Source organism: Malus sylvestris, chromosome 12 (assembly GCF_916048215.2).
Source record: "Malus sylvestris chromosome 12, drMalSylv7.2, whole genome shotgun sequence".
In the NCBI taxonomy this organism is placed as follows: domain Eukaryota; kingdom Viridiplantae; phylum Streptophyta; class Magnoliopsida; order Rosales; family Rosaceae; genus Malus; species Malus sylvestris.
Genome location: NC_062271.1, coordinates 5,564,081 through 5,587,445, shown reverse-complemented (window position 1 = coordinate 5,587,445; position 23,365 = coordinate 5,564,081). Strand labels below are relative to the sequence as shown.

Below are 23,365 nucleotides of genomic sequence, written 5' to 3'. Positions count from 1 at the left end.
CGCGGTTTGATCCTATCCTCGCCCAATATTGCTGTCAACACCGTAAGGAGCTTGTAGCTCAAGTAGTTAAGAGCATGTGCCCTTGCAAAAGTCTCGAAGTTTGATTTCCCCCTCCCAATTATCGCTCGTAATTACAAAAACAAGATACCCGAAAGTGAGTGGAGGAATTATCCTAACAGTAATACAAATAAATTCATGTAACTGCAGAAGGGTTTCCCTGGAAATAGCGAAATCGATTTGGTACGTCACTGCAAACATATACTTTTTACAAACTGGACAGGTAGCAAAATTTGTAGGTGCATATTCTAATAATATGAATAATGAAGCATTACAATCGTAGATGAGCGAAAAGGGAAGGAACAAGATCAACGACGGACCATGCCAGCCCTGCATATTGAAGGAATCTTATACCAGTATCAACGTCAAATGATTCTTGCCCGGAGAAAAAGAACAGTTTTTGGACATAACCTGATTGCTTCAAGCCATCTGATTTTTTGCCATCACCTGATCCCTTTAGTGACGCGATGTAAGTGGTTGATCTTATTGGGATGCCCAAGGTGTTGGCTACCACTGGAAGAATCCATTTAGCAAGAGCTTTGCTACAGAACTTCACGATAAGTATGGTTGGTATTCCCACAAGCACTCTTCCCGTAAACCCAGGGACAGTCAATTGTGATGTAAATACACGCGGAACGGCTTCATGGTGGAACTGATGATACGTCTGCTGGACCCCAGATACCTGGATAACATTGTTGTTTTTAGTTATGAATAGTAAATGACTATGCAAATTTAGCAACAATGTTTGATGTTAAGGGATCATTGATTACTTACAATTCCTAATGCAACACCATTGAAGGCTGTGTGGTACTCAAAACTTGGAGTCGGAAACTCAGGAGTTGGATAAGCAAAAAGCAGTATCAAGCTTAGGCCGCCCCAAAAGGATGTTACTGCAATACAAACAATTTGCATTAAGAATATATACTAACTTGTCAAGTTGTAATTTCCATAACTGATTTCTCATTGCATTCCAAGAGTGTTGAGGTACCACCCCGTTCTACTTATCGCAAAATATGTCCAAAAAGGTTCATGTTTCTGCATTCTTCTTTAATCTGAACCTGATTCACAATACACGTTTGATAGTACAACTTTGGTGCATCACAAAAAGAGGCCCCGTTTCTAGAGGGTGGTTCTCCTGCATTAGATAGAAAAATCTGTCCCATCCTTGCTTTAACATGGTACTGAAAGCATTTCTAGAAACCTTTTATCCATTTCGGATGCATCAGACCAAGTTCCATGCTTATTTCAATCCTAAGAGAGCGTGTAGTGGTCATATTTGTATATATCCTGTATGCTCACCACCTTTGGGCTCCCACCTGACTGTTGCAAACTTCTTGCATTATTAAGTTCTTTAAAAGCTTAGGTTTGTGCTCTAGGTTGTTTCGACCGCAATATACGAGTTAAATGACTTGTAGTGTGCTTACCATTTTGTTCCGAGACCACAAAACTGTCAACGTATTTGTAAACACTGAGCCAGAGCCAAAGAATCACCAATCCAATAGCAAGCCCACTTATGACATCAATAGGACTGTGCATGCCGAGATAAATTCTTCCTATCAATAAAACACAAGTTAGGTTCGAGATTAAACAATAAATATAAAGAAGCTGTCAGACAACTCATAGAAAAAGATAAACTCACCTAAACCAATGAAACCCACAAGCAAGCAGACAAGAGCGAATCCAGCAATTTTAACACGGGCATCTTCATTCTGACTGTACGATAGGATGTAATGCAAAAGGAATCTGGAAACACCTAACCGAAGAGCAAACGGTTAGTACATACACGACAGTAATTCATACAGCATGCGCTTGACTTTTTGATTCATGTGTTGATAATTCATGGCTAAAATGCTAGTTAGTCTTGAATAACACAAGTTTTGCCTCAACTTGAGAAATCAAGAATTTGGCGAAATACGCGTGAACCATATATCCCGGTTCATTCAGAATATATGTTCAAAATCAAGACCTTCATGAGCAAGCAGCATGCAGTTTATAATCTTGAACTAAAAATAAAACAATTTATCATTAGCTCTGCCTCAAAGTTTATGCTTGAAAAACAAGCTGCACGGACAAGAAGAAAAGTAGTTACCCGGATAAGCATACTGTGTTTAGAGCGTGAGAAGATGGCAATCCATATTCCAAAGCATTATCTTCCTCATCTTTCGTAGCGGTTATTCTTCTAACAGGTGGACAACAAGGTCTAGGAGCTGATACCACATCCTATAAACACACAAAGACGAAAAATATGTAACTTGAAACCCGAAATCACTTAACCAATTATAAAAAGTAAACAGTAAGGAACCTTTATGCAGTTCCCCGTATAATCACAGAAAGCCATCAACAGAGTCATTTGCCTTGCCAATTTGCCATGACCGGTCTAAAAACCGTCAACGAAAAGCAACAATGACAAGAAATTCCCAGAATTTCGGTTAATACAACAAACATACAGCTAAAAAATGACATAAAAACAATCACAGAAATTAAAATTCACCATTAAAGTGAGAACAAAAAGCTTACCCAAAAAAGCAAAGGAAGAAAAGCAGTGTAAAATGGCACAGAAACAACACAGGACAAGGCAGAGAAGAAAGAATCCAAGGATCTATGCTGGTAGTTCTGCAAAAACCCAACAAAACCCAAATTCAAAAAATTAAAAAAGTCAAATAAAAATTGAAATTTCATGGATTTGAGCAAAAATGATCATCTGGGTCGGGTTGGATTTGACGGTGTGGAACCTGGATCTGGAGGATGAGAGGAGTGCCGGCGGTGACATGGTGGGCCACCCATGGTTGCAGGAAAGATCGAAGCTTTCGAGTCACATCGAGATATGAAGCTACTATCATCCATGACACAATCCCGCAGAGTGTTGCCCCTTGCCACACTGCTATGCTCTCCATTCCCTTCTCTCTCCTCTCTCTCTGTGTTTCTGTCTCAGAGAGAAGAACAAGGAGGAGACTATGAGAGACGCAGAAAACAAAGAAAACCGAACCTTTCTTTTTTGTTCAAATCAAAGATAACAAAAATGGAAAATCAAAGATTAACAAAAATGGAAAACAAATAGTAGGACTTGGACTTCTTGGCAAAATAATTTTTTAATATATATGGATATTTAAAAACTCTCCCGAATTTATTTTCTGAGATTACTGGCTCTGTTTTGATGCATTGTTTAATTAGAGAACATCAAAAATATATTTTATATGGTCACTTAGTATTATAATCTAATACGATATCTCTTTATCTAGATGTATTAGATTCAATTATTGTAAAAAGCGAATTTGAGTCACATTATTGCTGATCCATTATGAGGCTTAATCTACTATCTCATCCCTTAGTATGGATAATATAATTTGTTGAAAAACACGGCCCATTTGATTCAAAGCAACATAAAAAAGATTAGTTTGACTTCAATGTGTGGTTACGATGTTCAATATTAAAACAATAAATAATAAATAACGTTTAATAATATAAAGTCTTATTTGTCTGCCTGGTTTATTCGTTGGACAGTTGTCGTTGGATTTTGACCGCCGGAGAAATGTCTGCCTCTCAGTAAAGAACAGACCACTTTCCAAAACCAAATATTGCAAGATCAATAAAGAAAGGGTTTTTATTACAAATGGACCGTAAGATTGACTTAAGTTATCAAAATGGTCCCTCACTTACACAATCAATTAGTGTTGTTCTTGAGATTATGTATTACACATTAATGTAGTCATTGCCGATAAAATCTGTTAATTTTTTTTTTAATTTGTTGATATGGCATACTTGAAGTCTGCACAGCCAATCATTTGACGCCACATTTATTGATTTTGAAAGTGAGAGATCGTTTTGATGACTTAAGTCAATCTTAAGGACTATTTGCAATAAAAATACGTTATTCACAACTCGTGAAATATGTACTTTCCCACAAAAGGATGCAAGTATTATCCATTAAAAATGGTGTGAAAATGTTGTTGGCTTACCATTGTTTCCAAAACCTAAAATTATTAGTGTGGACCAACAATTTTATGTTCTGAACAATATTCCTCCTAACTCATGAGCTAGAGGCCCCAAAAACTGGAATTATAACTTAATTTGGAAGATTGCAGTTGCAATAATTTAATCATTCCGATCAATAATCATTTGGTCTCCGCTCATTGCAGGAAGGTTGTGAATTCAAATATCATATTGACGATCGTCTGTGTGTATAAATTCAAATACGTTACATTGTAAAAATTATATTGATGATTGTTTGTGTGTATAAATTTAAAACCTTAAATATTTAATGCAGCATCAATCTGCATGTATAAATTCAAGACCTTAAAAATTTAACGCAACACTAATAGTATGTATAATATCGCTGGCAATGAGACAATCAGACCAAAAATTGTGATTGCACATTTATATTTCTTTCGTGCTTCATAGAAGTTAAATGAAAAATGGAAAATAATATTTGGCTTATTACAAATTAGTTGCATGACTTGAGATAATTTAATTAGGGCCACAGGGGTAGGAAGCATTTTGTTTCAACTACAAACCCCCTCTGCCCTTCAAGACATGCCTCTTAAGTCCAGGAATATGAACATTTGTAATATAGTCCTTCCAATCTATGCTTCCAACATCAAACCCAAACTTCCTCTTTTCTTCTTCTGACATCCTCTCCATCAGTCTCTCAGTGTTGCTGTTGTCAAACCTGCACCAATCAATGAATTCAAATTCACATGTTTTTCCTTTATTCGGACGGTATTTTAATCTAACCTAAATTATGGAAATTTCAAATTAGGATGAAACGGCCAGAGCATATTGCTCTAGCCAACTTGAATTAGTCCAGGTCTATTTGATCTTAAATTTAAATGAAAGACGTGTAGAAGTGGGTTGGGCCGCTTAGAATGTGCCCCTCTTGCACCCGAGTTTGATCCCGCTTCATAAATAAGAGTAGTTTCGACTATTGCTTATTTCAAAATATTTAAATGGAGAGCCACAATGCTATGTTCCACAGTGCAATGCAATACCATACCTTCCACCATAGAAAGTATACGGCTCATAAATGCCAGCCAAGTACTTTGCTTGCTCAACTGATTTTCTGCAGATCATTTCCAGCTTCTGAGACAGCTTCCCGTTTGACGAAGACAACGCTGTCAACCCGCTTTGTTGGAGGGCGTCTCTCCAAATGTGGGCAGAGAAATCTTCCATGGAGCTGAAGAGCTTCATCGATGGAACTTGGATTGGCCTGCCCTTCGCGTCCAGGCATGGCGAGGAATTGTAATGCTCATCGAGTAGTTCACTCAGTTCTTAGAAATCTAAAGGGTTTGCAACTGATGAAGTTATTTGGTAGATGTTGATGTCTTGTTTCTGAGCCATTCCATGATTTGCAATTGCCGCCAACATTGCGCTGGCAACCATGTCTGCCGAAACCTGCTAGCATGAAGGAAAATTTTATGAAAACATGTTCATTTGAGCAACATCTATTAGCATGCAATTAATAATTAAAGGCGGAATCATGCTTGCATGCACTAAAAAACAAAACATTACCCATGAAATTCAAAGCCTAGTAGATTAGTGAACCAATACTCAACTCAAAACAAAGTGAGTTGAAATTTATACCTTTGTAGATTCCTCTTTGCATAAGCAAAGGCTAATCACCCAAAGAGAGGGCCTTCATTCCTTACTTCTTAAATCTATGGATTTGGATGGAAGAATAGGTTTCTCCAAGTTCCCAAAATAGAGAACCTCTAAGTATCTTCACCAAGGTTAGATTGGAGAAGAAATGAGTGACCTTGGAGGAGTAGTATTGCTAGCTAATCCCTCCAAGGGGGCCGGCCTCTTTAGAGAGAAAGGGAGAGACATGTTATCTCCAATTTTCTCCAAAAGAAACCCTTAATGAATTTAGGTTATAAAGTCTTTTATATAGTCCCTTCAAATAAGTGACCTAAAGAACCCAAAAGTCATTCTCTCTAACATGGCCGGCCATAAGGGTTTTATTGGGCTTTTGGGCCTTTGTGAATTAAGTTGTCATACAACTTAAGTCAATGGGCTTGACGTTCGAAGTCCATTGGGCCTTGAGGCCCAAAACCAACCCTTGGTCTTTTAACGAACTTTATTCGTTTGATTAATTAACATATTAATTAATCATTGCCATAAATTATTAAATAATTAAACCATTTAATTATTATTACTCATCTCCATTGTTTCTTCAATCTCCACCTTACACGGTGTACGATCCATTAGGTTCCTTTTAGCGAGGCAGTGGGCGATTAAAACCATTTCAAATCGATTGTGAATTGAAACTTACTTTCAATTCTCCCTTTAGTGATTATACACGTTTAGGGCTTCCACAAACCATGAGTGACACCTAGCAGCATATCATGGTTACCCAAGCTAATCAGAAGAGGTGGAGAACCTATTCAGTTTAGGATTACAAATGCAATACAGTCTTTCTCTAATACAATACTCTTGACCACATTGTTTGGTTTGATAGTTTATTCATGTCTAATATCCAATGTGATTCGTGTGCTTATATGATTACCTTGAATGTGATTTGGAACATCTTCCTAAATCTCATTCATACTCTGATCAGAGATTTTCAATCATATCATAGAGTATTCTCCCTCAAACGATTTGAAGGTTAGAGATCCCTTGTTGCGCATTCACTTGCCTCCATGGCTAAGTGGCTTAACCCCAACGATGCCGTGGACACCTGCGGATGGGGTGACTTTGACATAATCAAAGATCAAGAACTTAACCACAAGACAACTGTGATGCCTCAGGTCAAAGGACTACTTTGCATTATCCCAACCATGAGTTCTCATGTGACATGAATATGAGAACTCTTCGTTGATCGTGTTCAGTGAACTCATTCTCTATTGAGCACCTACGTACTTGTCTTGATGTCACACACACCAATGACTCGAGACTAATCACTCTCCCTGAGAGAAGACATAGCATGTACTGATCTTAACGGACTGTCAATGCCCAATTGGCAATCCTATGATCAGGAACGTTTAGGATGTGTCTACGAAAGAATGGTCTCATGAATCTAACTTCTTTAGATTGCATTCTCCCAATCACATATTCCTTGGACTTATCGTTTAAGCATATAACATTTATATGAGACGGCTCAAACAATAACCTTTGCCCTTTATATTTAAACTACGTTAGTTTAACTTGTGAAATGTCCGTAAAGTATCATCATATGATTGGTTTTAGGGCACATTTCCAACATAGCAGTCATGCCAATAGTGCAGCTACGATTCAGTGAATGAACGTGTGATACACGCATATACATATACACGTGTATATATAGGTGCTGCATACTTTTCTGCTACATGTTTTTCCATGTCAATGTCATAAAGCCAACATAACGATGCCGAAGAGCCAAATGGAAGAAATAAAGGCGAGTAATTACCACATCGAGTACTCCGTTTGGATCAACTAGAAAACATGTGAGCTGCCCTTTTCCATAGTGCAAAACAATCGGATCCATCATCCTGCGAAAATTGGGACAGTAAAGGTTTATTTTCAAGGCTGATGTGAATCTGAAAAATGGAGATGAAATTTCTGTTTCAAGGTAAATACACACTTAAGATGTACCTATTTCCTTCCATCCAACCAGGAAATGGCTCTTTGCAAGTGCTTTCGATGACACGTACGTATCTTGCCATCCGTATTTTCGTGCCCTGATAAGATGATTGTTTCGTCGTGTTAAAACAATAATCAATGTGATTCAGATCCTAGTTTTGTCATGGTAAAAAGGTGAAGCTATTACCTTTCTAAACCCAACTCTTTCATCTTTTGAGCAACCTCATTGTTTTCATAAGCCCCTTGGAATTTAAAGCCAAATTTATTTCATTTTCGATGTCAAGGGGATAAAATCCTGGTGGGGTTTCAGATATGTGTTTTTCGGCCGCTATGCTTTCGCCAATACAAAATGGCTTCTCCATAATTCTCCCTTGCCTTTGTCCATTAACATAAGCTGAAAATGAGAGGACAAAAGCATCAGTTTTTAAGTAAAATTAGAGTTGGAAAAAGCAGTTTCGTAGAAGCATATCATAGCTTTCTGTTACTTACCGGTTGAAACTTGCAGGAAAAGCTTAAGTTTCTTGCACTTCTTTGCGAAGGCCATAAGGTGACAAGGTCCTTTTGTGTTTATATCTATAGCTACATCATATCTGCAAAGCAGAACGGTACGGAAATCCATCATAATCAAAAGAAAAAAATTCGGAGAAATTCATATACATGTAGTGAAGAATGAGAAACTTCCGGAGGTAAAAAGCCGTCTAACCTTTCATGAAATGTTGTGTTGGCTGCAAAATTTACAATTACATCAACTTCTTTCGAAATCAAACCGGCTATATCATCTTCAATGCCGAGATCTGATTCACACACATTTCCAACCACATGAACCAGCTTGCTCAACATGAAGGATTGATAAGATTTTCCATAAGTTGGTCTTAGACACTTGAACAGCTCTGCATTTATGATCTGCGCAATGATAACCGCACACACATCAGAATTGAAGGCAAGAGCCAGGAAATAGAAGAAATATGAATAGATTAGAGAATGTAGAAAATGTTGAAGAAGATATTTCTCATTCATATCTTAATTGACAGTACACAGAGATATATATAGTCACAAAGACTCTTTACATAAGTGACCTTATCTTCTACAACTAATTACACAAATACCACAACTAACTATTTACTGTTGTAACTAAATTGTGACTGGTTTAGGTCTCTCAATACACCCCCTCAAGCTGAGCTTGGGATCAATGGAAGAACTAAGAGGAAGCTTGGATTTTAGAGCAGCAAATCGACCTTTGGACAGAGACTTGGTGTATATGTTAGCGAGCTGATCCTGACTACAAACAAAGTGAACCTTGATGAGATTAGCTAAGACCAACTCGCGAATATAATGATAGTCAATCTCCACATGTTTAGTTCGGGCATGAAAGACCAGATTAGAAGCAAGAGAGATGGCTGAAATGTTATCACACCAGAGAGTGGGAGCTTGAGAGAGAGGAAAACCAAGGTCACGAAAATTTTTATAGATCCAAGTCAGTTCAGCTACAGTGTGGGCTAGAGATCTGTATTCCGCCTCTGTGGATGACCGTGCCACAGTAGCCTGTTTCTTGGCACTCCAACTGATAAGATTGGATCCGAGAAAGACATTGTAACCACTAGTAGAACGGCGATCAAATAGACAGCCAGCCCAGTCTGCATCGGAGAAGGCTGTGAGATTAGTGGCACCCTTTCGAAACCATAGACCTTCAGATACAGTACCCTTGAGATAACGAAGAATTCGTTTGGCAGCTTGCATGTGTTGGTCTCGAGGAGCATGCATGAACTGACAGATTTGATTCACAGCAAACGAAATATCGGGACGTGTCCATGTCAAATACTGTAAACCACCAACAATGGATCGATACTCAGTTGGATTAGAGAAAAGAGGACCACTGTGATCCAATTTGTTAGAGCCAAGGGGAGTGCAGCAAGGCTTCGCACCAGCCATATTAGTTTTCCGGAGAAGATCAAGTAAATACTTTGTTTGATGGAGGAAGAGACCTGTGGAAGATCGTTGAATCTCTAAACCCAGGAAGTAGTGCAGTGGACCCAAATCCTTGACTGGAAAAATATCACTGAGATTTTGAATGAAGAGACTGCATAAGGAAGAGTCAGGTCCAGTGACTAAGATATCATCGACATACACAAGCACCATGACAGGAGTAGGACCAGGGAGAACAAATAAGGAAGCATCAGAGGAAGATTGCTGAAAACCAAGCTGAAGAAGAGCTTGAAACAGTTTGTCAAACCAAGCCCGAGGGGCTTGTTTGAGACCATAAAGGGATTTCCTTAATTTGCAGACATGATGCGGCATAGTAGGATCAGAAAAACTGGGAGGCTGCTGCATGTACACATCTTCCTTCAAATCACCATGAAGAAAGGCATTACTGATGTCTAACTGATTTAGAAACCAATTGAACTGCACATCAAGGGACAAAAAGATTCTAATTGTGACTGGTTTAGCCACAGGACTGAAGGTCTCTTGAAAATCGATACCTTCCTGCTGATGATACCCCTTTGCAACTAAAAGAGCTTTAAAGCGCTCAACAGTACCATCAGGTTTCTTCTTGATTCGGAACACCCACTTGCAGCCAACCATATTGTAGGAGGAAGATGGAGGAACAAGGGTCCAGGTGCCTGTGGATTGTAATGCATTAAACTCATCTTGCATGGCAGATCTCCAATGAGCATGTTTAGAGGCTTGCAGATATGTAGTTGGAATAAAATCAAAATCATATGGAAGAGGATGTTTGGTGGCTGCATAAACTTTGGGCTTGAAGATACCAGCTTTGGAGCGAGTGATCATAGGGTGAGTATTGGAAGGGGGCAGTGACATAGTTGTTGCAGGGGAAGATACGGATGCATTAGTCAGAGAATCTGTACTGGGAGCAGCAGTAGGAGGAATGGACTCTTGAGTATGGCCAACGTGTCCAGGAGGAACACCAGTATGCTGAGGAACGGAAAGCTGGAGATCCATGGGAGCGGTAACAGAGTCTGAAGACAGAACAGGGATGGTAGGAGAAGACTGAAAAGGATATGTTGCTTCATCAAACTGCACATGTCTGGAAATATAGAGACGATTAGTGACTGGATCAAGGCATCTATATCCTTTGTGCTGTAAATTGTACCCGAGAAACACACAGCTTTTGCTCTTAGCGTCCAGCTTGGAATGAGTGTAAGGTTTGAGCCACGGGAAACATCGACAGCCAAAGACTTTGAGTCTGGAGTAATCTGGTGGCTTGAAGAAGAGTAATTCCCAAGGAGATGTAGAAGGGCCAGAGATTGGCAACCTGTTAATAAGATACACAGCCGTGGAAAAAGCTTCCACCCAATAAAGATGTGGAACATTCGAAGCAACAAGTAATGTACGGGCAGTTTCCACAATATGGCGGTGTTTTCTTTCAGCACAGCCATTTTGTTCAGGAGTGTGAGGACATGTTAATCGATGAAGAATACCATGAGCGTGAAGAAAAGACTCAAACTTAGCACCAATGAATTCACCCTCTGAATCGGACTGCACAACTTTGATTTTATTTCCAAGTAGATTTTCTACATATTGTTTGAATACAACAAAAGTAGAATAGGCATCAGATTTTGCCTTTAATGGAAATAACCAACTATATCTACTGTAATCATCTACAAGCAACAAGTAGTACTTAAAGCCACTAGGAGAAGTGATATAGGCAGGACCCCAAATATCACAGTGTAGTAGTTGAAGACTATGAGTACTTGTAGAACTGGCAGAACCAAAAGGAAGCTTGTGACTTTTAGCTAAAGCACAATCTGAGCAAAAAAGATCACCAGCAGGTTTGCCTTGCACGACAAGCTTATTTCCTGAAAGAACCTTGCGAAAAATAGAAGAAGATGGATGACCCAATCTTCGGTGCCAAATCTGTACAGGAGCTTTGACACTTATTAAAGCCGAGGGTGATGAGGAGGTGGGATGACTAGAGCCTTGAAGAGGATAGAAGCCATCTTCAACTCGTCCCCGCAAAAGCGTCTTCCCCGAAACTCGATCCTTTACAGTGGATCCATCAGGGTCAAGAGTCAAGGCACAATTATTATCTTTTAAAAATTGATAGGCAGATAATAAGTTGTGTTTCATAGCAGGTACATGTAAGACATTACGCAACTTAAAGGAAGTATGAGATGTATCTAAATAAGAGATACCAATATTGTGAATAGGCAGACCTTTACCATCTCCTATATAGACCTTGTCTTCACCAGTGTAAGGAGAGGCAACAGAGAGATTTGCAATGTCATTCGTGATATGTGAGGTGGCTCCAGAATCCAATAGCCAAGATGGGGATGGTTTGGATGAGTAGTGAGCACAAAGAGCTGCAAGTTTGGCTGGTGGCACCCGTCCAAAGATCTCAGGGTTCATCCTGTCAAAGCAATCAATTGCCTCGTGGCTGGTGGAACCACATATTTGACAGGTGGTCTTGTGATTTGATGAAGAACCTTGGTTGTGAGATCGGGAGCCTTGATGAAAGGCACGAGGTTGACTTGTACGATAAGTACCAGTGGAGTTGCCACGTGAATTACTGACATTTCGATTGCCTCTGAAAAAATTGCGATTGTTCCGGCCTCTATTAGAATTGTACCGAGAAGAAGATTGAAGAGGCTGACTATATGCAGCAAAGGCCTGTGAAGAAGGCGTTGGGAGCAAAAGTGCTTGAGACTGAACAGAGAATGCTTGAAAGGGCTTCGTAGCAGTGGTGGACAGAGTGTACTTTCGACGAGCCAAGGAAAGCTCTTTGGTCAGCAACAGACCATGCAATTCATCAAGAGAAGTAGAAGACAATCGCAGCATGATGAAGTCAATAAAGGACTCGAATTCATCAGGAAGACCGTGAAGCGTTGCAGCAATGAGATCACGATCAGATACAGTGGCGCCAGCAGCATTGAGAGAATCCGAAATTTCCTTGATTTGCTGTAGATATTCCGAGATCGATTGAGAGCCTTTTTGAATCGATTGAATACGAGAACGAAGCTGGTGAATGTGAGCTTCAGAGACGCCACCAAAGCGTTGTTCAAGCTTTTGCCAAAGTTCTCGAGATGTGGACACCCCTACCGTGAAGGGAATGAGATCTTCGGATAAAGTCGAGTTGAGCCAAATCAAGAGGTTTTGATCTTTTTCAAACCACTGCTCAAATGCTGGATTCAGGGAGCGATCAGGGAGAAGGGGAGCCGGACATGGCTCAGTACCGTCGACGAGGCCAAGAAGTTTGTATCGGCGCAAGATCGGAGCAAATAACGCACGCCATGGAAGGTAATTAGTGCGTTTGAGCTTGATTGGCACCATGCTACTAATATTTTGGATCGTAAGAGACATATACGAGTTCTGAGGATTTTCAGAGAAATTAGGGTTTGGCGACGGAGACGAAGAGTCAGAGGGGGAGGCCATGATATACAAGCGCAAGATGAGAGAGAGAAGGAAGAATCAAAGACAGAAAACACAAGATCGATCACGAAATCAATCAAGAAATCGATCGAGAAAGAGAGAAATCGATCAAAAAATCCCCAAATCAACGAAATTGGAAGAAAACTCAGATGTATCACCAACTCAAAATTGAAAGAAATTGTAGACAAAAAAACACCATGACAGATCAAGAACAGTGATCAGAATACCAAATCAACGAAGAAATCTGATCAATTTGAACAGAAATCAGAGAAGTAGAGCGGAAGAAATGGAGGATCGAATGCCGGAAGGCTTTTGGTGATGAAACCATGTAGAAAATGTTGAAGAAGATATTTCTCATTCATATCTTAATTAACAGTACACAGAGATATATATAGTCACAAAGACTATTTACATAAGTGACCTTATCTTCTACAACTAATTACACAAATACCACAACTAACTATTTACTGTTGTAACTAAATTGTGACTGGTTTAGGTCTCTCAATAGAGAACACATACTTCAGTTTTTAATCTCTCCATTGCAGCTTCCTTGTTTTTTGCCTTGATCAAGAGAAATATCTTCCCCACATCCGGCGCTGTCCTCAATATCTTCTCGATAAGAACTGGATGCTTTTAACAAAAAGAACAAAAACTTATGCCACACATCAAAAGGGTCTTTGCTATATTCATGCAGTTTTCATCGAAATTACTTGACGATCAAAAGAATGATCAAAGACACATTTCAGTTTGTAAAGTAGTAAATATTTTTACCTTTTGCTAGAAACCCGGTTGCACCAGTTATGAAAAACCCCTTTCCTCTAAGAAATTTTAGAATTCCAATGTCGTCATGCATGTCAACCAAAGAGGTGGATGGAGTTGATGATGATCCACCAAAAGGCACCAAATCCTTCACCGCGATGTTACTCTCTTTCGGGCTCCTCTGGTCATTCGGAGTCAAAACCAGGCTTCCGGCATCCATCACAGCTACGGAAGAAAACCCGCCAGTCTTTACAACATTGCCACTACTTGACCCCTGACACAAAACCACACTCCTTTTTCTCCTCAACAAGCACCAATTCCTCTTATGATCATCACACACTCTCAAGACTATCCGGTGCAACTGCTGACGGCAGTGAGAAAGAGTTGAGGAACACAACTCCCATCACTGCCAGGAAAACTGAAAAAAGAAAGAAAAACAAAAATTAATCAAATAAAAGAGGGGAAAAAAGAGAAGGATAACAAACCAAAGTTGTTGAAGTAAAAAATGCATGGTTGGGTTGAAACCCTAGCTAAACACTTCCTATCCCAAAAGAGAAAAAGAAGCAAGTAAACTACATAAGGTTTTTATGAGGTAAAAAGATTGGTAGTTTGGATTTGGTTTTTGTAAACTTGATATTCTAGAGAGAGAAAGGAAGGGTGGAGGGAGGAGTGAGATGGGAGTTAGGTGAATGTGTGGAAATGGAGTTGGTTGTTTTAATAGGGAAGATTTTGGCACAAGAGGGGGGACTCTTTTTATGCCACCCTTTCACACATTTTTTTTACCAACGGCAAAGTTGGCGGGAACTCTCTTGGCATCTCCCCCACTATGTTTTTGATTAGCGGTTCTTTGGTGGGGTGGGGTTTTTATGACCATTTGTGATTTTAACCCCCAAAATAATCTAGGGTCAAGAAGGGTGTGGATGGAACAATGAGAAGTAGGCCAGCCGTATATTGTGTGTGATTGTTCTCTAACTATGAGTATATAAGTTGATAATTACCTATTAGAGAGACACAATTAGTATTTTTATTGCCAAAAACCACTTGGATTGACGACCGAACTTTAAAATTTTTTCTTAAGTTAGTCGTCTCTGAATTTTGGTGAACAAAGCCTATAAATCTCAATCAACATTATATATTATTTATCTGAAAACTTTTAATTCAAAATAGCATACAAAGCAAAATAAAGACTAAATTTTACCAAGACTAAATGATCGTCGTGCTCAATCCGCGTTGTATGTCAAATTTTCTTTTCCATAATATACTATGTAACTAGTTAGCCATGAAATCCAACAACAAAAAAAGTATGATTTATTTATAATCCGATAATGTGCTAGATTATTATCTCAAGCGTTTGTAGTCCAACGGTTAGGATAATTGCCTTCCAAGCAATAGACCCGGGTTCGACTCCCGGCAAACGCAATTATTACACTATTTATTTTTCTCTTCTTTAGTTTTCGCATTATTTTTCTTTACTCCCCCACCCCCTTAGTGTAGAGAATATTGTTTATACAAAAAAAAAAAAATCTTGCATATCCAAAATAATCCTCACACAACCAACATGAACTTTTGTACGTGATGCATATCATAATGATCATTTTTTCTTTTCCGTTTTGTTTGTTTGTTTTTTCTTTTTAGGAGAATTCTCATTGTAGGATTTATTCATTTTGAGCAACTGATTCAGCATAACAACTCATGTTAACGACAAAGGTTTTAGTGGAGTTTTCATTGCTAAACTCAGGTTGTTCAAAAACCACTTTTTTGTTTGTTTGTTTTTTCTCTTTAGGAGAATTCTCGTTATAGGACCAATACCTTACAAGACAACCTGCGTAAAGAGTGTCACAATTTTTTTGAGAAGGTAGAGGCCAAGGATATTGAGCGACTGATTCGGCATTACAACTCAATGTGAACAACAAGGGTTTTAGTGGAGTTTTGATTGCTAAACTTTGGTTGCTCAAAATCCACTTTCAAGTATGAAGCGCACAAAAACACACAAACTTTTAAATGCTTCTCTAACCACATGCAACTTGCAATAACACTCGGTACATAGCGCTTTCAAGCATGTTAATGTTGGATTAGGCATCTAAAACAAAAGCCTTATATGAAACAGATTTATCGTCAAGTGGCGTTGTGATCAATAATACTATGTCATGCATTGAGAAACTTATACATGTCATGTGTTATTTGAACATAATGTCACGATGACGGTAAATCCATTACATGTAAATCCTAAAATAAAGTACTGAATTATTAATTAGGGCAAAAGATTGTTTACTACCCTCATGTTTCGTGGTTTTCAACATTTAGTACATCAAATTTTTTTCATCTCAGAGTCATACCTAAAATGTTAATTTTGGGACAGTTTCATACATCTGTTAGTCAAACTGTTAGTTCTCCCGTTAAGTGATGACGTGGCGCCCATGCGGACAATGACTGGGCGCCACGTGTCATTAAAAATATTAAAATAATTAATTAAATTTAAAAAAAAAAACCCGAACTGCAACTCATCAGAAGAAGGAAAAAAAAAAGAACTCGAAGAAGAAGAAGGAAGAAGAACCCAGAAGCAGAAGAAGAAGGAGGAGGAAGAAGAAGGAGGAGAAGAAAAAAAAATTAACGAATCTGCAGAAGAAGAAGAGGAGGGAGGAGGAGAAGAAAAAAACAAAACCAAATCTGCCCAAACCCAATTCTGCCCAAACCCAGTTCATCGCCATCTTCCACGACAACAGTTTTGCCTAGTCTCATCCTCTCCCCTGCTTCCCACATATCTCCAACCTCTCTCCACCTGCAACCACCATTCCCATTCTTCAATTCCATTACCACGACGTCTCTATAATGCTCGTCCACCGGAAAAACCCCTAAAATTGTTCTGGACTCGCCGTACCCACCCATAACCCAGAACTCCCTCTCCTCGCCATCCTCAACAAAGAACCCCGCGCACCCAGCCCGAAAACTTGGCAACCTGTCCATTGCAACCCATTCATTTCTACCAATGTCATACCGCTCGACTAAGCTTATTCGGCTTCCAGCCGCGCTGAACAAAGTGTGGCAGATCCGTCGCCAGCGACGAGAATCCCTCCCGAATTTGGAACCGCGGCGCAGGCGAAGCTTCCGCACGAGGTGAGCATCAGAGCAAGGAAGTCCCACGAGGAAGTGCTGAAGTCAAATCGGAAGACCGTGAAGGACGACGAGGGGCGGTCGATCGGAAACGAACGAGTGTCGAAGAGCGAGTCGCCGATGACGTAGAGATGGGGCCCAATTGAGAGGGAGGTGAAGTTGCAGAGGTCGTAGACGTGGGGATTGCAAGGCATGGGCGGGAAGGGGCACCAGGTTAGGGTTCGAGGATCGAAGAGGTAAGGGGCGGCAATGGAGGGGTCCTGGGGGAAGATGCAGAGGAGGTGGGAGAGGTTGATGCGGTGGTGGGTCTGGCGGAGGGCGATTAGGGTTTTGGAGGAGATGAAGAGCCTCCATCATTTGCAGGTGGGTCGGAGACGGGCCTGGTGGGAGAAGGGGATGAAGGAGAGGATCAGTGCAACGACGTCGTTTGGGAGGCCAGGAATTAGGGTTAGGGATTCGTCGATCGGAATCAATAGCGAAGAGGAGGAAGAAGAAGAAGGAGGAGATGGAGGTGGAAATCGGGTCATTTCTTCCTCTTCGGGTTCTTCTTCTTCTTCCTCCTTCTTCTGGGTTCTTCTTCCTTCTTCTTCCTCGAGTTCGGTTTTTTTTTTTAATTTAATTAATTATTTTAATAATTTTCAATGACACATGGCGCCCAGTCATTGTCCACTAGGCACCACGTCATCACTTAACGAGAGAACTAACAGTTTGACTAACGGATGTATGAAACTGTCTCAAAATTAACATTTTAGGTATGACTCTGGGATGAAAAAAAATTAATGTACTAAATGTTGAAAACCACGAAACATGAGGGTAGTAAACAGTCTTTTGCCCTATTAATTATCATGTTGCCATTGCATCCCAAACTTATTAGACCATTAAATTTTTCAGGGCATCCAACATGGGGGGTTATAAAAAGGTTGGCCCAAAAATATGGCTTTGAAACCAAAAACTAAATATGAACCCAATCAACAAACCATCTTGAAGCGAATTAATCATACGTTTGTTCATATTAGCGGAATTTTACAAAAAAATTAATTTATCATTAAGGTTCTCCACGAGTCTACGAAATTTTAGTTTTACAAGCAATAACTAGATTATAGTACCTTCGTGTCGCTTGTATATAATGGAAATAATCATTTATCAAACATAAACAAATGACCTAAAATTTAGACATACCTTAATTAACAAAAATTCATGTTTCAGCTGACTCATACTGTAAAATGTTCAGTTGGACGTTTGGCGAAAATGACTAAATTCACCAAAAAAACGAAAATGATACCCAGCTTTTATACGAAAGAAATACCATTAATCACCGGACAGACACCGAAGGCAACTGCACTGAAAACCAAACCCCTGGGACAGTATACTCTGCCGGGCATCATGATCCATGCTTGCATCGATGTAGCAGATCCGGAGCTCTTCACCTGAAAACGCAAAACACCCAATAACTTACTTTTTACTGACCCCGTGTAGTATTTTGCATAAGCACGTCTTTACCATATCTACCTAGCCCCAAACTCATATATGGTACGCTAATAGACTACACTTCCCGTGTAGCTCAATCAATTTCCAATGTTATATGGTTATCACAAAAGAAGTGTTTTTGAAGCAACAGCTTCGATGCATTACTTTCTATTGGCTTGACTCTTAGCATTACATGCATATGCTGTTAGCATTAAGATTGTGGGACAGGGAGAGGTATTTTATTAACAAGTGTCTGCCAGACGCAAACACCATTCACCAAAAGACGGGACCCTAAATTAATAGCCAACATTGATAACATTAAGAATTTAAGATAGCGGAACAGGTATTGCATATGATGAAGATAATGAATGTGGGGATGTAAAGACTAATTATGAAAAGACTGGTGCCCTTGGACCTATAGAAAGAAGAGAGAACTTGGTTTGTGGAGAATAGAATTGCTTTTACATTATTTCATTGAGAACGGCTACAACTTACAACTATACAATATTGTTGACCCTAAAAACTACCAAGCCTACGTGGCGCGTAGGCCGAGTAACTAATGAGCTAACTACGTCCTTCGGTTGTATGCAGGCATGCCAACTCGTCAGCCGAGCTCAGTCGAGGAGTAAAATATGTTGATGTTGCGTCGGATGCGTTGCTGACTTCTCGATCTTGCGATTGCGGTCGAGGAAGGAACACGTCTCGGCCTTTGGGTTCTAGAGCCTAAAGACAAGGCTGCTAGTTCTACGAAGTTCACAAATCGTCAGTGTCAGATTTGGTCATGGTGATTATATTCGTAAGAGTATAAGCATGCCGAATCAACACCAGACTATATGGACACAAATATTCAAAGCAAATGTACGTCTTAATCGTAAATGTGGTTCGGCCGTTAGAATGCCGAACTCTAAACCTAACTTGTGAGTATCCAATCATAAAACCACTCGGCGTTCAATGCGCCGAGTCTAGTGATTCGTAACACGTCACTTCGTCGAGAAGGCTCGTGAGATGACCTCTACCAATAAGGATTCGAAAACCCTTCTCGACCGAGACTTGGATAAATAACCAGTCGGCCTTGACGCAGTGCTGTTTATCCAAACTGAAGGTGTTTCGCGGTCGGCTAATTCTACGGCAGCAGTGCTGTTTATCTAAACTGAAGATGTTCACTGGTTGCCTTCACATTGTTGTTTATCCAAACTGAAGATGTGTTGGTGAAAAAGAAAATAAAAATCTCAAGGTTGTTGAAAGGTTTCGTGTAGAGCGAGGGTTTGCGCAGGGCAGTTTGTGTGTTGAATTGGAGGGACTTGAATGTGTGTTCATCCTCTGTATTTATAGTAGCGAACCTACTTCCGGCCGAGTTAGAACCTTACCTGGACTAGGACTCCTCATCCTGATCTAACTAAGACTCGGCCAATCCTACTTTAATTAGGACTTTGAACACATCTCCACAACGAGCTAGATTCTTTCCGTGTTCCTTAGTGCCTTTAGCTTTAACACTCTTGGGGGTTTAAGGAATCATCTTTATCCAAATCAATCCTTCTAACAAAGGGACTTGATCAACAAACAACTAGACAACTCCCAGTACCTAGCTGGCCCATGATCCCCCTTACGACCTCCGGATCAAAGAGTCTCCGCTCATTTGTTACAAGTAGTTCTTTAGCATTTGGTTTTCTATTAATGCAAGTAGTTCTTTAGCATTATCAAAAGAGAAACTATTGCACAATACACATACCTGCGTCCACATCGCGTAGGGCCTTCAATCTTGCATCTGTGTTCTCTATCCATATAATGTGGGCATTTGGATCTGAAGTAAAAAAACAAATGTCAGCTGATTTAAATTTCTCAAAGCAGACACGAGGTGGATGATAGAGCCGTACAGGTGTCTACGGGAACATATGCACAATTATCAGCTTCTCCTACCGTGCGAACTACTTTATTCAATGTCTTATATCATGTTAAATTAAATTTCATTTAACATCTTGACTAAATTAGATTAACATCTGGAAGATACTAACTGGACCTAGAACTTTCATTACTTTTGTGATAACTCCATGTGCTAAGCCCTAAGCAGAATATGCCCAAAACACTTATGGTATAGTTCTTAATTTCCATATTCCCTCTCCCGAGAAAAATTGCAATTTCAAATAATTAAAATAAAGGAGGGAGAAAAGTTTTACCAAAATAGTGCAGAAGCAGAAGACAAGAAGAGCTTACCACAATCATGATTATAGAACGATGGAAGGATATAAACAGCATTCCCAACAGCAGCTTCAGCATCTATAGATGCTGCTGCTGATGACAGGAGATCATCATACAGTCCCCCAACCAACTCAATTCGAAATGCATTAATGCGAATGCGTGCCAGTATGCCAATATACCATTGCTTAGTTAAAACTTCTAATGTCAAAGAAAATGATTCTCCCAAATGCTGATGCCAAGTACACATGATCTGAAAACTAAGATGGAAATAAATATTAATTTTCAGTCAGTTGAAGGATACATGACATCTGTTCATCCGTGATATTTGAGTTTCTGAAGGTACTCCTTAGCAAGCCAAACCCCGCTTCCATCTGAAAATTGTCACCTTGATGCATAAATAATCATTAATTTATTCTGGTAATGCCTACTACAAAGTTGTAGCAAGAAAGAGAAAAGGCAGGGAACTTTGATGATCAAAAGAAATACAAACTGTCAAGTTTTCAAGCTTTTCAGCCACCCGAAGAAGGAACCAGAATAAGCTATGCGTCCCTAATTTTTAACATATTTGATACTCTTCTTAAGACAAAGAACCCAAGAAAATTACTTTTAAGGGGAAAGACATAAGGGCTATAATTGTTCTGAAAGCATGACAAACACGCCAGGTACAAGTGAATTTTGTGCACGAGGGAAGCGGGAATAGAATTCGAAGCTCCTTCTACTTAGTGGAACGTATATAAAGAAAATAAAGTCATGATACCATTTCAACGTTCAAACTCTAGCGTCATCAACATAGAATAAAGCCAATGTACTGACCTCTGAAATCATCTCTGCGAATAAGCTAGCAGGTTGGAGTATGTCAAGAAGATTGGCAGGTGCAGCTCCCGACACGACCATACAAGCCAACCGCTTTACAAGAAGTGGGTATTTCAAACCATGGGACCTTTAGTAAGAGACAATTACAAGTAACCAAATTAATACGTAGCTAGAAGCATTTCTGACTTGTCAGACCAGGTATAAAAACCCAGCATAACTAAATATATAAAACAAATTTGTGCAAAATTGTTATTTCCCTTTCATGTGAAATACTTAAAACAAAGATAATATTGACGCTCATCAACTAAAAAAGTATTTGTACTAGCAGTTGCTGTTCTTGTTTTTGTCAAGCCCTGTTAATGGGGCAAAAATGTCGACTTAAGAACCAATGACACCGGAAAGAAGCAAGGAAACTCTCTAATGACTTCCGTTAGATCACAAACCGCTTTAAGATGAAATCTTGATGGTTTTCCTACAATAAATACATAAAAGGTCGTACCCAGTGCACAAGGCTCCCGCTTTACGCAGGGTCTGGGAGAGGCCTACAATAAATACATGATAAAGAAATAACAAAATTCTGCAAATACAGTGTGTAGCATGAGTAACTTCTGTCCTATAAACTATATTGTTCCATTGTCTGCAAAACAAGCATACCTGCAATAGTCATCATAAACTGACCAATCTGCTCTCATCTCAACATCATAAAAACCCTAAAAAAACAGCAATACAACCCAAATTAAGCAAGTTCTTTCAGAGACAAAAGCTCGAACACTGGGTGCTCATAACCCAAAATTCGAACTGCCAACCTTAGCTTGCTTTTTGCAATCGTCGCTGCAAAACGAAACACGTTGTGGTTGGGAGGTGTCCGTGTTTCTGAGCTTTCTGAGGCAAAAATAACAGACCCGGTGGACGGTGGAGAGGGAAGGGTGAGACAGGACGGGCTTGGCTGTGTGTATGAGCTCGCCGTTCTCGATTTTCCGGGTGGCGAAGACGCCGCGCCCGGATGACTCTGTGAGCGCGACTTGAATCGGAGGCGGTCCGGGTCGACCTGGGTTCTCATTCCCGGCTGTGGTGCCGGAGGAGAAGAAGGAGGTGGCGGAGAGGAAAGGCTTGTATTGGGAATTCAATGTTTTGAGGCGCGAAGCCCAACGGCTATAACGGACCAGTCCCATTTTTCACTCGCAAACTTTCAAAGCTTGTGCTATATCTACCCGCACAAAAGCTTTTCCAGTTAATTACATATACATCAAACGGTGATTTTCTGCATATACATTAAACGGTGATTTGCATATTCGTAGTAATAGTCAAGTAGTGTTCATTAAATAAACCAATTGTTTCCTACATCTAAACATCTACTCGTATATTTAAGGTCTTGAGTTCAATTCTTCTTAAACAACGACAGATCTAGAATTCTAATATCTAGAGTTCCAAGGTAAAATTATTGAAACGTGTTTTTTTTTTTCAACAAAAACAACTTTTAGCATCGCAAAAAAAAAAATTGTCAATAGACGCCGATAGCTTCCAAGTGAGTTTGTTGAGCGTAAACAAATGCTAACGTCAATGTGTTGGGTTTTTGGCTCAAAATTAGGATGATGCAATAAATTAGGTTTGTGTTACCTATTTGGTTTTGGTGTTTTATTTGGGTTTGGTTTTAACTTCTTAGTGTATTTAGTGTGGCTCATTCGTGTGACAATTTGGTAAGAGTCAATTTGTGAGTTAGAGAGCAATTTGGGAGAATCTTCTCCGTTAGGTTTGAGTTCTCTACTTGTTTGGTTTAGGGTTTGTAATTTGTGGGATTTGGGTTGTGAGAGTTTAAACACTTTTTTGTAATCTCCGTTTGTTTAGTGAAATTCCTCGCCGTGCTTCGCCCGAGGAGTAGGCTTTACGCCGAACCACGTAAATCTCTTGTGTCAGTTTGAGATTGTTTGTTTTAGCTTTCACCTACGACGTTGATATTTGGTATTTTGTTAGAATTTGCTTCCGATAGCTTCCAAGTGAGTTTGTTGAGCGTAAACAAATGCTAACG

General features: G+C 39.7%; 2 protein-coding genes, 1 non-coding gene and 2 pseudogenes across 4 annotated transcripts; 1 reads left to right on the top strand and 4 right to left on the bottom strand.

Moving 5' to 3' along the window:
* Nucleotides 1-212: 212 nt before the first annotated feature.
* Nucleotides 213-3,081, bottom strand: LOC126593057 (lipid phosphate phosphatase delta-like). The gene is made up of 8 exons (XM_050258922.1): nt 2,790-3,081; nt 2,575-2,670; nt 2,360-2,434; nt 2,147-2,277; nt 1,697-1,800; nt 1,482-1,610; nt 832-947; nt 213-739 (listed from the first exon to the last, which is right to left on the bottom strand). Exons 1-8 carry the CDS (start codon nt 2,949-2,951, stop codon nt 329-331), a joined length of 1,224 nt encoding a protein of 407 aa, XP_050114879.1. The 5' UTR covers nt 2,952-3,081; the 3' UTR covers nt 213-328.
* A 1,324-nt stretch (nt 3,082-4,405) lies between these two features.
* Nucleotides 4,406-14,156, bottom strand: LOC126593915 (fatty acyl-CoA reductase 2, chloroplastic-like; annotated as a pseudogene).
* A 943-nt stretch (nt 14,157-15,099) lies between these two features.
* On the top strand, nt 15,100-15,171 carry TRNAG-UCC (transfer RNA glycine (anticodon UCC)). Its single transcript has one exon. It is a non-coding gene; the product is annotated as a tRNA-Gly (tRNA).
* A 471-nt stretch (nt 15,172-15,642) lies between these two features.
* LOC126593655 (F-box/kelch-repeat protein OR23-like) lies at nt 15,643-17,390 on the bottom strand (annotated as a pseudogene).
* A 566-nt stretch (nt 17,391-17,956) lies between these two features.
* Nucleotides 17,957-22,657, bottom strand: LOC126592056 (histone-lysine N-methyltransferase ATXR4). Of its 2 annotated transcripts, none has more exons than XM_050257815.1 (7): nt 22,146-22,654; nt 21,994-22,049; nt 21,340-21,466; nt 20,828-20,897; nt 20,542-20,721; nt 20,060-20,131; nt 17,957-18,290 (listed from the first exon to the last, which is right to left on the bottom strand). In XM_050257815.1, the coding sequence occupies exons 1-7, from the start codon at nt 22,509-22,511 to the stop codon at nt 18,172-18,174; spliced, it is 990 nt and encodes a 329-aa protein (XP_050113772.1). In that variant the 5' UTR covers nt 22,512-22,654; the 3' UTR covers nt 17,957-18,171. The 2 variants fall into 2 exon arrangements, with proteins under 2 accessions (XP_050113772.1, XP_050113771.1); XM_050257814.1 differs by lacking the exon at nt 17,957-18,290 and adding an exon at nt 18,617-19,074 and having other exon boundaries at nt 22,146-22,657.
* Between the last annotated feature and the right edge of the window lie 708 nt (nt 22,658-23,365).